This window comes from Euprymna scolopes, chromosome 25 (assembly GCF_053919585.1).
Source record: "Euprymna scolopes isolate OS-2025 chromosome 25, ASM5391958v1, whole genome shotgun sequence".
NCBI classification, from domain to species: Eukaryota; Metazoa; Mollusca; class Cephalopoda; order Sepiida; family Sepiolidae; genus Euprymna; species Euprymna scolopes.
In genome coordinates, this window is record NC_136506.1 from 31,155,320 (window position 1) to 31,169,227 (window position 13,908).

The 13,908-nt window shown below is 36.3% G+C and overlaps 1 protein-coding gene across 1 annotated transcript in view; it reads left to right on the top strand.

Moving 5' to 3' along the window:
• Positions 1–13,908, top strand: part of LOC145247310 (methionine--tRNA ligase, mitochondrial-like) — a 101,817-nt gene that overhangs the window by 54,846 nt on the left and 33,063 nt on the right. The window contains exon 9 of the mRNA XM_080108938.1: positions 2,945–3,044. Within this exon, the coding sequence (XP_079965064.1) occupies positions 2,945–3,044 (100 nt within the window). The remainder of the gene's footprint in view (positions 1–2,944; positions 3,045–13,908) is intronic.

The window sequence follows — 13,908 nt, forward strand, 5'->3', positions numbered from 1 at the left end:
TGCAAATGGCTGACCATTTTTTATGGCAGTTAGTGTAGCCTGTGCAATGCAAATTGCTCTCGAATGCCTCATTATGTTCAAGCCATCCAAACATAGCACAGGCGACTTGATGCCATTTACAATATGAAGATAGGCTCCTCTCATTACAATATTGAGCACTTTTCATGCATAGAGTCTTCATGGTGTATCTTCTCTCTTTTATATTATTTACCTCCTTACTAGGAGGTTAGACACAAAACTACACATACGTTTCAGAAGCCAGCACTGATCTAAAAAAAAAAATTCCTGAGCAGCCCTGTCAGGATTCCCTGGTAGAGGCACCTCAGGTGATTAGTAATGAACTAGCCACTTTTAGAAAACAAGTTAAAGCCTGGGAGGTGGCCTATACAAACATCTTTGTATTCATTTGACGTAACTTTTCCCTTATTCAGGAGCGGACATTTTCTTATATTTCACAAACTCACTCTCCAGTTTTTGTGGTTCAGTGAGTCAGCTGTTTCCAAATTCCACTCTCTATGGTTTTGTTTCCAAGTTTTTCTTGGCTGGCCAACCTTCCTGTGATTCAAGACGTCCCTGTTTCTGCAATAGTTTATCCACAAGGATGACTGTTCCATATGACCATACCACCGAACCGATTAATTTTTAGGATAACCTCTACACTGGACAAATAGTTTTTTTAGCAAATTCTCTCATCTTTACCATTTATTAAATACTAATTGTCTATTCTATCTGGTGTTGCCCGGCAGTGTATTTAATTGCAATTTGTTTTACTTTAAATTATGCTGCTATTTTATTATTATTATTATTATCAAACGGACAAAACTCTGCATGAACGAATACAGAGTTGCATATCTTTTTTTAATGGCATTAATAATTCCAACATGGACAAAGTATTTTTTACAAGAAATTCAACTGGATTATATTTTACTAAACATTTTAGCCTAAGAAAAACGAGCAAAAGTTGTAGCCCATTGAGTTAAAATGTGTGCTTTTTATGTGGACTCAAGGATGGGATCACAGAAGGAAAACACTGAACACAGGTTACGTGTAAGAAAGATATATTAACCAAAAAGATTACAAAGATAGGATAAAGGGTAAGTGGAGCTTACTATCCAATGATGTTCAATATGGATAGTTGTACGTGCTGCACACTATTAGTACTCCTGTTGATTCTACAGTATTATGATACTATCTGGAAGAGTTTATGATGCAAGTAAGTTACGGTCTAACAACAGTTTTATACTACACTTCTAGAGTAAATGTGGTATTGTGATGACGAATCTCTATTAATCCTTATTAATTTTTAACTATGCATTGAACAGATGCTATAATACTTGGTTCGCTACACCTTATCATAACAAAGGTCTATACAAAATTTCAGCCAGATTGACCCAGTAGTATCTGAGAAAAAGCAGAGTAAATAAGATATCATGGTAACTAATCCCTATTAATTTCTAACTATGCATCAAACAGATATCATAATACTTAATTCACTACACCTTATCATAACAAAGGTTCATACAAAATTTCAACCAGATTGACTCAGTAGATTCTTTTTTTTTACAAGGTAGTCACCACTTATCAAGGCCCGGTAGCTACTTAGGGATAAGGGTTATTGCATGTACAGTACGTTAGTATTGGAGAGTTGATAAAGTATCTTACTTAAGGGGGGGGGGCGGTTCATCAGGAATTTGTTTATGTTGGACTTGAAGACATCCAGGGTGTAGTCAGGTGGGAAACAGGCAAACGGAACAGAGTCCACAGGCATGCACTTCTAATAAAGAAGCTTTATTCATGGTTTTGGCACAAATAAAGAGTGGGGAAAATTTTTGAAAGTGGTTTCAGCTAGACGGATGTTTATCGTGAAAGATTGGCGAGGGGAGACCAGAGATTGGAGCTCAGATGAGCACTTGCCATGGTAGTAACAATAACACAAAGATAGGCTCGCAACATCTCTCCTGTGGGAGAGAAGTTGCAGAGAACAGAAAAGAGCATCACCCACTAAGGCAGAATAGGCTGTTTTTAACAGCTCCTGTCCAGATGTGGCAGCAGTACTCCGTCCTTGGACGTACTTGGCTTTTATATAGATAGAGAATTGCATCAGTAGTGAGATATCTTCTGGAGCGGTAGAAGGATCCTATAATTTTTCCGGCGACCTTAGCAACTGACTTGATGTACGTCTTCCATTTCAGGTCAGGAGTAAAGGTCAAGCCCAGAAGCTTATCAAAACATGGAACTTCCCCTAGACGAGAGCCACCCATTTCAATTGATACCAGATGGGGATCAGAGCGTTGATGATGTAAAGATAGGGGCTTGGTTTTAGATGCATTAAAAGTAACCAGCCACCTCTTCCCCCACTGTACCACGCGCTCAAGATCAGAGGAGAGAGAATCAGAGAGAACTTTGTCATTTACGGCCTTTGATGTGTTGCCATAGATGGTCGTGTCATCAGCATAGATGTCAATGAATGATTTAAGTATGTGTTTTGGGAGATCATTGATGTAGATCAGGAAGACAGTTGGGCCCAGGATGGACCCCTGAGGAACTCCAGCATTAATACTTCGGGCCTCTGATTTTTGCCCATCAACCACTACTCTTATGAGCCTATCAGAGAGAAATGATCTAATGATTGAGAAAACATTTCCAGTTATACCGTAGCTGGACATCTTGATGCTGACAAGATGACCTCCGGTCCATTGATGATGGTTGGGATAGAGTGCATGCTTCTGTTCCGAGAAAAAGTGGAATGGATAGACAGACAGCTAGACTAAGAGAAATATATAGATTTTTAACAAAGCACTGAAATGATCCGCAAGGAAAACTGATGAATATTTATTTTGTAGGACGAAAGCTATTGATGACAAAGATATTATAAAAAGATTGACTTTACTTTATGTGGTAGATTTCAAATGATGTTTATTGAAGTGTTTTATTATTATTTCAGATTCCATGCTTTGTATTGGCCTGCATTCTTGATGGCTGTCGGAATGGAACTTCCACATCAAATTCTTTGTCATTCACATTGGCTTATCGATGGACATAAGGTAACAGTTAGATAATGCAACGTCTGAAAGATACCATCAAGAGGATGGAAACTCTGATTCATCAAACCATTTCTAATGTTAGGCGAATCCTTTTGACCCGACTGATCGCCAGTTGGGTCTTTTGTTAGCATATTAAAATTTTTCTTTCTTTGACAGTTTTTTCAAAAAATTTATAATTTCACGATTGCTCCCAAATAGTGGTTAGGCAGTCATGTTACAAAAATCAGAGATCAAGATATTTTATGACATCATGTAAGTATTGGCTCATTTTCCAGTAAATTATGGTTGGAAATTGTAACGTCATGCAGAGAAATTGTTCAGAGCTAAACAGATGACCCATCATTGTCTTATTGACAGGAAACATTAAGTTGTCGGCTCAATGGATAATGATGTCTCTCACTTTCTTTCTCTCTTTTTTTTTTTGAAATTGTTATGGTGTCGCCATAGTCATAGTGAAGGTATAGTTTACTGTTAACAGCTGTAATCTCTTTTTCCCTGTGGCTATAAGAATTAACATTATCATCCTCCTCATCATCATCATTATTCATTTTATCATCTAATTTCCCTTGGTCAGGCGTCTGATGCTTTGCGGCAGCCTGCAATGCCCAAGCTTGGTGGTCTTGAAAATTCTTTTCAGATCCCACTGTCTAAGAACTTTGTTGATGATTTGCATTCAAGTTTTCTTGGGTTGTCCAATTTTCTTCTGGCCTTCAACCTCAACTGCATTTTCTTATTTAAGACATGTTGTGACATCATTTCACATTTCGTTTGCATGCGTGCGTTCGCGCGCTATGTTACACTTGAAGAAGGTAGGAGGTTACATCGGCTGAAATGTGAGATTAACATCCAGAATGAGAGTTTGTAACATTCTCAACATGGCCAAATCAAAATAACGGACTGATTATCAGGAGTTCATCTAACATTGGTATATTCAGCCTAGCCAATAAGGTATCAGATCACAACACGGTGACAATGGTCTAGTAATTAACGACACAGATTGACAACACAAAAACAATATTTGGCAGTTTATTATTTTCTTGTCAATGTTTATTTCTTTATAACACATTACCTAAAAGTACTTCCTTTAAACTCATCGGCCTAACGTTTACAGGGAACATGAACTGGAATAGATACATTGAAAGCATTGCCAAGGCTGCTGCAAAGAAGGGCTCTCTCTACCGTACTAGAAAACTACTTACACCTGAAAGTATCCTGTACCTCTATAAGGCCGCCATTTGCCCATTTGGGCTGGTACATCTGCTGCTTGCCTCTCACTCCTGGACAGGGTTCAAAAAAGAGTCGCCAACCTGATAGGTCCAGAACTGTCATCTAAGCTTCAGCCTCTGTCCCATCGATGCCTGTTCTACAAGTACTTTAATGGTGAATGCTCTGACGAACTACAAGCACTTGACGTGACTACAAGCAACTAAGTCCCACCCCTTTACAGTAGAGATCCCTAGGTGTAAGAAAGCCTTTTACTCCAATAGTTTCTTCCCCAGAACTGCAATCCAGGATTCTGCTTTCCCAACCGTACTGATATGCAAAAGTTCAAGTCTAATGTGAACAGACATCTTGCTACTCATCTCCCTTCATAATGCCCCTGCAACTTATGACCCCGATAGTAGCCCCCTACTTCAAAGTGGCACTGTGCCTTGTTTGGGGTGAAAATTGATTAAAAAAAAAAACAACAAAAAAAAAGAATACATTATATATTAGGTTTCAAAATTTTTTAGACGAGGATTGATAAATTAAATCTTTTGGATGATTCAGACTACTGTTTTCATCTTGGATTATATTTTCATAACATTTCAGCCAATGTAGCCTTCAACCTCTTTCAGGTGTGTCTTGTCAAACTCGAAATTCCCGAGTGAAATATAAAGATTCCAGATGAGGATTAGTTATTCATATTATTTGGATTCATTGGACTGCTGTATTCATCTTGAACGTCATTTTCACAATGTTTCAGTCAATGTAACCTCCGACCTTCTTCCGGTGCAGTTTGTTGAACTTGGGAATGTTTCTGTCGAACTATGGAATTTAGATGAAATTTCAAACAGAACCCTTTATTTACTTTGCAGGGTTAGCATGCGCTTGTTTTATCAGTTATGACTTGATAGAGGTCCTAAGTAATTTGCAGTAGTGCAGTTGTTAGAGTACTTGGAAAAATCAATTGTGAAAGTGATATTCTCCTGAAGGTTGAAGGTTCAATTCTCAGTGTGGGCAAGTGAAAAATACAATAGCAAATAACTTAGGACCTCTATCCAGTCATGGCTGACAGAACAAGAGCATGCTAACCCCCCCCCCCGTGAAGTAAATAAATGTTTCTGTTTGAAATTTTATCCAAATTTTCGAGTTCGACAAGATACACCTGAAGAAGGTCAGAGGTTACATTGACCGAAATGTTATAAAAATGACACTCAAGATGAGAACGAAGAATCCAAATAATATGAACGATTCCAGAGTTCAACAAGATACACATAAAAAAAGTTGAAGGTTAAATTATCTGAAATATTTTGAGAATAACATTCAAGATGAGATACATACGCGTCGAATAATCCAAATGATACAATATTATGTATCTAACTCGCATAATGTCTAGCTGTATAAAAATTATGACAACATATACATTTTAACAACAAACAATAAAAAGGACAAATAACAGTTCTCTGGGGTTGTAACATCAGACAAATCGCAGAAACATACCTGTCTGTCCCTGTTCTTGGAAAAGCTGCAAAGAAGGTTCAATCCCCAATGAATCTCTGGTTGTTTTTCTGCAACTTTTATTTCTGAAGTTTTCCCATCGGAAAGCTTCCGCTGATCCTAGACTAACGCATTCTGACATCTAAGTTTACTTTAGTTCTGTAGTTACAAACTGCTCAAAAGTAGAATTTGGTATATTGAGATTTGTTTTTTAATCGCACCAGCATTGAAGGATATACTAATGTGCACTACCACAAGATTGACTTCTGCCCATTATTTTTTTTATTTTTATTTTTTTTTTACACAGTGATCACCACTTATCAAGGCCCGGAAGCCACTCAGGGATAAGGGTTATTGCAAGTGCATTACGGTAGTGTGGAGATTTGATGAAGTGCTTACTTAAGGGGGCAGTTCATTAGGAATTTGTTAATGTTGGACTTGAAGACATCCAAGTTGTAGTCCGGTGGGAAGCAGGCAGACGGAATTTATGGTGATTGAATGAAAGCAAGCTATCCTCATGGATTAAATAAAGCATTCCGTTTGAAATCCCATAAAGATTCCTGAGTTCAACAAAGATACACCTGTGTAACCCACATTTACACACAGGACCCACACGTTGTATGCAGTCTACGTCACAAGGAACATAGGACAAGTAATAACTTGACTCCTTTTTGTTTGTAACAATGACAACATTTATTTCCAGATACTTTTCTGAATAAACCATCATCATGCTCCTTCTCTCTGACTTCTGTCCTCTCGAACGTCATCCACGTCGCTTATGTGATCATCCTCTCTGACGTGCTCTGCTCTGTCTCCTTTTTATAGTCTTTTTCTTTTTTCTTACCGGTAACCTCATTTCGTATGCATTTGAAATTAGTGTTTATGTTTAGAACACAATTGAAACATGATACTTGACTTTTGCATTTTCAACTTTAATTCTTTAATTCAACCCATTGTATATAAAAATATTTTTATGAAATCAACAGTAGGTTCTTTGATAAGACAGGGGCGCGTTCAAAGTGAATGTCTCTGTTTAAAGCAAAATTGAATCAGGATATTTTACTTAAGAATTTTGAACATAAATTCAAGCCATTATATATGAAAATTAATTTTATAAAATCAACAGTAGGTTCTCTACAGTGCAATGTAAACTACAGTGTATTGTGGATTAATTCACTGCAGGTGAAGTTTTTACCCAGTGCACAACAGTGGGTCCCCAACTAGAGCAGACAATCAATCTATATGATTAAAAAGTGGGCGATTTCAATGACAATAAAAATATAGTATAGAACATTTATTGATCTTCATTCAATCCCAGACAACCTTGGGTATCCTTGCTGATTCAGTATAATTTTAAGTTGAATTGGTTGAACAGTTAATATTAACTTTTATCCTGCTGAGCATAGAATTAACTTTCTGATTTTTTTAAATATAACTTTACCATAGCTTGGAGACTACATAAATAATGTTTGAAGTTCGTGTGAAAGCAATATGCATGAATTTTGGAAAAAATCAAATTAGTTTATTGCAAATCTATATATATAAAAGCGAAAATGTATGTATGTATGTTCGCTTTTTGTGTATGTCCGAGAAAGGCATTTTTCCGAGAAGTGATCGGTCGACTTCTTACAACTTTTTATATCACGTCTAAATGATAATATCTACGAGTTAACAACAGGGGTCGCCTGTCTATTTAATTTTCCCGACTTTCAAAAGATAAATATTCCACATATTCGGATCGCTGCATGTTGCTTTCACTTTTCAGTATAAAAACAGCGAAACCGGATTCGAACCGGATGTAAACGTCACCGTCAACTATCCTGCAGTAAAACGATTTGACCTCATTAAAAACTGCAGAATAGCGTGATGTTTGACATTAACTTTTTAATCGCTCTTACATTGACTGCTGCTGTAGCGCAGGTGTTCAGGCTTAGCCTATGTGCCTCAAGGCTCCGGGTTCAAGCCAACCTGTCACCAAGCCCCCTCCCTTATTTTTTTTTTCCATTTTTAAAATCGCTATTTTTTTATCGTTTTTTTTTTTTTTTTATATTTAAATATGGTTAAGTTTCGTTTTTGTTCTTCTTTACCTCACCCCCAAACACATACACCTACAAGCACCTGGGCAACGCTGGGTACCCCCCCGCTAGTATATGATAAAAATCAAATTTGGAATAAAATTATACTTCAAAAATTGGGTTCCATTTAAGGAACATAAGGGTGTAAAAAAAGGTTACATGAATTTCTAAAAGTAAATGATGTTATAGGAAGACGACTATGTAACAATATCAGTAAACATTGTTACACATTATACTGCCTTGGCTTTTTGGCTAGGATTAAAGTGTAGTATCTGTTTACTGGTCTTTATTTTTTGTTGTTCCACTCCCAATAAATTTTTTCATAAAATATATTTATAAATTAAATTAAAATTTTCAACACTTTGTGAATATTTTCAGTAAGGTATCCCCCTAGAATTACTGGGGTATTTTTGGTAACTGCAATGGTTCTAGCAGAGTAGGATAGACAAATATGTCAGCGTAGAGAAAATATGACTAACAAATCCCATTAACCTCACACTTTTGATGGCCTTGTAGTAAATTTGTTCAAACTGAAACTTTTACAATTTTTGCAAATAATTCAGTGTTGTATCTATTTCAGTCTAACAATGACTTTGTTGCTATTAGTTTGTTCAGTTCTAGGTGGTTCATTCTCCTAGACATTATCTTCTCTCTGAAAGGAGGTTAGCTTATTGCTAATCGCCTGAGGCGCCCCTAAAGAGGAATTCCGACAGGGCGGCCCAGGAATTTTTTCTTGGGCATAATGCACTTAACCTAGTGTGCTGGGTTTTTGAAACGTTGTCTGATCTCCTACAGGTGAGTTAAGTACTGCACTTCATCTGTTCTGTACTCGGTGGGTGAAGGAGAGATCCTTCCAGATTGAGGCAGCTTTTTTTTTGTCTCAATCCAGAGTGCCTCTTTTTGGGAATTGAATTTTTCCCCACAATAAAAATTGTGCCTGTATATAACTCTGTACTCGTTGGAGAGGCTAATAGATAGGGACACATTATGTTGCATTTGGTAACAGCATTAGATTGAATGGAAGTTTACTTTTCAGTTTTCGAAAATGCAAGTTTTTATTTTTCATTTTTTTTTCATTCATTTTTATTTTTCATGAAACAAACTTTTCAGTAAAAGAGAGAATGGCACATGGCGGTTACTTGACACCTTTCAGTAAAAAAAAAAAAAAAAAAGAAAAAGCAAATTTTTTTTCTTTTTAATTTTTGTTATATATGTAAATAAAAACAGATGCTGAATGCTGAGTCAGCTATTTTATATGCAATATGAGAACAAAACTAAAATCTATTATCCACATTAGGAGGGGGAGGATAGAAAACAGGCGACTCTCCTACACCAAGAAAATGTAATTAATGGGCTTAAAATATAAGGCCATTATAAAATGCAAGAATGGATCTATACATAAGAAGCAGTCAGTTAAACAGTCTATTTACCATAAAAAAATACTGCAGGGTGTCATGTATACACACACACACACACACACACACACACACACACTCTACAAGAAAAATCCAACTCTTAAAATTTAATATGTAAAAGGAAAAATGTGTGTATATGTGTGTTTGTATGTCTCGCAAAAACTTCCAACATGCACGTAAGAACGTGATAAAATTAGTATCGTTTTAAAGTTCGGTCTCTCGGATGATAAATATCGAAAAAAACATTAATTCCTTCACCTTCAACTCTGCCGCTTTTCACAAGGAGGGGTCGCTTTTTGCATCAACAGTTTTGCAAGTCATCGTCTCCTGCTTAATTCTAATGCTTGCGACTCCCGGTTTCACGATGGACGCATCAGCTAAGACGTTAGGTTTTTTTTCACTTTCTTTTCCTTCTTCGTATTACGAGTTTGAGCCTACCTGCCTACCACCACTTTTTTTTTTTTTTTTAACACCTCTCCACTGGGGCTGCCTACCAGGGTTCCTTACTACACCAGCTCTCCACACCTAGGCAATGCTGGGTACCCCCACTATTTATTAATAAAGTTAAAAATGTTTTTTTGTTTTTTTATATGGAAGTCATTATTTATCAAGGCCAAAAAGCCACTTGAGGATAAGGTGTTAATGAGTGTACAATGGTCTGTAAGACAATACTGTGATGATCATAAGTGGTGGAAATTGAGTAGAATTTAATTATTTAAGAGGACGACTCAACAAAAATTTGTTTACATTGAATTTGAAAATGACTATGCTGTAGTCAGCTAAAAAGCAGTCACACGGTATAGAGTTCCACAGCTGGTCAGTTCTAGAAAAGAAACTTTGTTCTTTGAATTTGCATTTACTTTTAGGCATAAATAGAGGGTAGGGGAAATTGTTGACAGTGGTTATAACTAGACAAGTGTTGTGAATGCTTTTCAGAAGGGGGAACCATAGATTTAAGCTCAGTTGATCACTTGCCATAAAAATAATGATAGAGCAGAAACTGACTTGCAATGTCTCTTCCATGAGAAAAAAGGACATCTACTATGTTCCGAAGCCAGTTTTGAATACTGCCAAAGCAGGAAAGAGTGCTTCTGAGCAGTCCCAGATGTAGCAACAGTACTCCATCCTAGGAGATATTTGGCTCTTATAAGAGTAGAGAATTATATCAGGAGTGAGATGCCTTCTGGAGCAGTAGAATGATGTAACCATTTTTCTAGTTACCTTTGTAACAGATTTGATGCAAGTTTCCCATTTCAGGTCAGGAGTGAAGGTCAGTTCCAAAAGCTTGTTGAAGTAGTGTGCTTCCTCAAGAAGAGAGCTATTCATTTCAGTTGGGGCAAAGTGGGGTCAGAGCATTGGTGGTGAAAAGATAGAAGCTTGGTTTTGGATTTTACAATCCAACAATATTATTTACAAGTAAACTTCACTGTATGTTTAGCTTGTCCACCAAGTCTCAACCATGAATATCCAACAGTCTTCAGAGAGATAAATTAAGAAACAGAAAACATTTATGAAAATAAAACTGGCAAGAGTGACACAACCAACTAAAACAACTAGTAAAAGTCATGGAAAAAGATTGAAATACAGGGTGACTCCTCTTGAAAAAAAAAAACAAAAAAAAAAAAAACTTCCACTATGAGAGTTCAATAATAACAATTTATACAATTCAACCATATTTGGTGCAAATAAACCTCAATCAATACCTGACTTATCTACCAAATTTCAGTCATGAATTATTAACAGTCTTTATTTTATAACCGTGCAATTATATGCGGAGACACTTTGGTAACAGGCTCATCAGTAAAAGTCATGATTCTCAATGGGCTTCATGCTCACCTGACCCTAACCATCCAAATTTTTATCGATGAGGTTATCTTAAAACAATCCCTAGACTATTCCTGAACTAAAGAGGTTAATCACAACCAAAATTAGAGTAGTGCCGAGAAAGGAATGTGTCAGAATTATTGACAATTTTGCACGATGTATCCAGGTATGCTTATCAATGAACAGCAAAATACAAAAAAAAAAAACTGTTGGACATTCATCTCTGAAACCTGCTGGACAAGTCAGGCATAAACTGAAAATTTGTATCAATTATGTTTTTTTTTTTTTTTTTTTTTTTTTTTTGTTACAAGGGAGTCACTACTTATCAATCCCTGAAGGCCGTTCGAGGATAAGGGTTACTGAATGCATGGAAATAGTGTAGTAATTGTTAGTATTGTAAATTGGGTAGAATTTGGATTATTTAAGGGGACGGCCCAACAAGAATTTGTATGGCAGAATGGATTGTGACTTTGTTAATGATTTCATTGATGGAATCTTTTGGGACATCACCCTGTATTATTAACATTTTATCTATAGGGAAATCTCAAAGATAATGTCTATCGAAACAATCTTCAGATTGTTCAATAATGAAAGTGGGCAATAACAGACAAAATCAGGAAATGCCGAGAAAGGAGAGTGCCTGAGTTATTGACAATTTTGCCTGCTATATCGAGGTGTACTAATCATCGAATGGTGATACAACAAAAACTGTTGGAGATCCATGATAAAAACTTGGTGGACAAGTCAGGCATAAACTGGAATTTATTTGTACTTAGATTGCAGAAAGGTTCATGGATTTTATTAACAATTCCAAGATTTTGGGTCATCCTGTATTTAAAGCTTTAATGTGACAGACTAATAAAAATGCTATAACATGATAGACTAATGAAAATATAACTTAAGCATGATAGACCCAATAAAAATGTTATAACTTAAGCATGACAGATAAATAAAAATGCTATAACATGAGCATGACAGACTAATAAAAATGTTATAACCCAAGCATGACAGACCAATGTAACTGCTTTAACTAAAGTGTGACTTATGGATAGAGCTTCTTATATAAAGATGTTCCGATGCATTTAAAATCCAATGAAATGGTATCTTTTTTAGTAATATAAACTTACATAGACATTAGAACAGCTTGCGTGAGTTACCCAGTATTTCAATGTCAGCACATCTCCTTAGGCTGTAATATCAACTGAAAATTAAATTATTGCCAAAAGTAAATAGAAACAAATGAAATTGGTCGGAAAAAAAAAAAAGAAAATGAATAAAAAAAAAAACCTGTTAAATTAATGTTTTACAAGCTCCAGACTATCATCTCAATTTAGTGACACACTGACATTAACCCCTACTCTCTGCTCCTAGACATAGTTTCAAAACATATGCATGCAAAAACTACATAAACACTAAGTATAAACTTAACTACCCTTCCGACACCCCTCACTACCTGTTTAGTCATTTGCACATTTTCTTAACGTGAATAGACATCCAACTACTCATACATACATCAGAAGTCAGAGAGAATGGCAACCTTGGTTTAAGTGAGTGTTCCTAATGATGGATGTCTGAACAGAGCTGAGAGAGAGAAACAGACCAAATATGAAGGTCTCATGTATGATATGAAAAGAAACTGGAATCTTAGGGAGATATCAATCATATCAGTTATTATAGGTGCCACAGGGCTTATGAAGAAGAACCTGAAGTCCTACCTAACTAATATTCCTGGTGAACCAAGTGCAAAAGAGAGGTCCATACAATTGCACTTAAGAGAACAGCAAGGATACTAAAAAGAGCTCTCGGTTGGTTTCAATAAAAAGCAGGGGAATATTGGCAGCTGGTTTTGCTGCCCCATACCCAGCGTTACAATCTTCAAAGAAAAAAAATGAAAAAAAAAAAGACAAAACATCTCACGATATATTAACAGTTTACATACTTAGATTATAAAGGAACAATTTGCAATAGGGCACACACCCACACATTAAATTAGCTACATATTCAAATATAACTCTGAATTGATGAAAATTATGTTTAAAAAAAAAACAAAAAAAAAACTACCTTTAATTGCACACTTACTTAAAAACAATTTTAATTTTTTTTTTATGGAAATCGTTCCAGACAGTGCATGAAACCACTTGATGTACGGAGCTAAAAACAGAAACAAACGTTACTTCAAGGTAAAAAACTAGACAAGGATAAGTGTTAGATGGATAGATTCTGACTCGGAAAACAGCAATTCTTCCCTCTTTGTCAGAGACATTGTTCAAGGAATGTGAGGATTAAAAAGCAAAATAAGGGAAGTGGGAGTTATGAGGCTGCTGTAAGTAATAAATGACTTTCCTGATGAAATTGTTTCTGAGATGGGTATATTTGCTGATGGCACCACTCTCTATAGCAGGCATGAGGGGAAAACAAATGAACACCAAACACCTATCTAAGGAAATGGCAAACACACTACAGGAAGATCTCCAATCTGTAGTGGAATGGGGACAAAAATGGATGGTCATATTGAATGCTGCCAAGACCAAGTTTGTTTCCTTCAATAATTACAAGAAACTTTCTCAACCACCAGTAGCTATGGCTAAAGATACATTACCTGAAAGTACTTATTTCGAGCTCCTTGGCTTAACGTTCACAGGCAACATGAGCTGGAACAGATACATTGAAAGCATTGCCAAGGCAGCTGCGAAGAAGGTGGGCTCTCTTTACCGTGCTAGAAAGCTACTTACGCCTGAAAGTATCCTGTATTTCTACAAGGCCACCATTCGCCCATGTATGGAGTACTATTGTAACATTTGGGCTGGTGCATCTGCTACTAGTCTCTCACTCGTGGACAGCGTTCAAAAG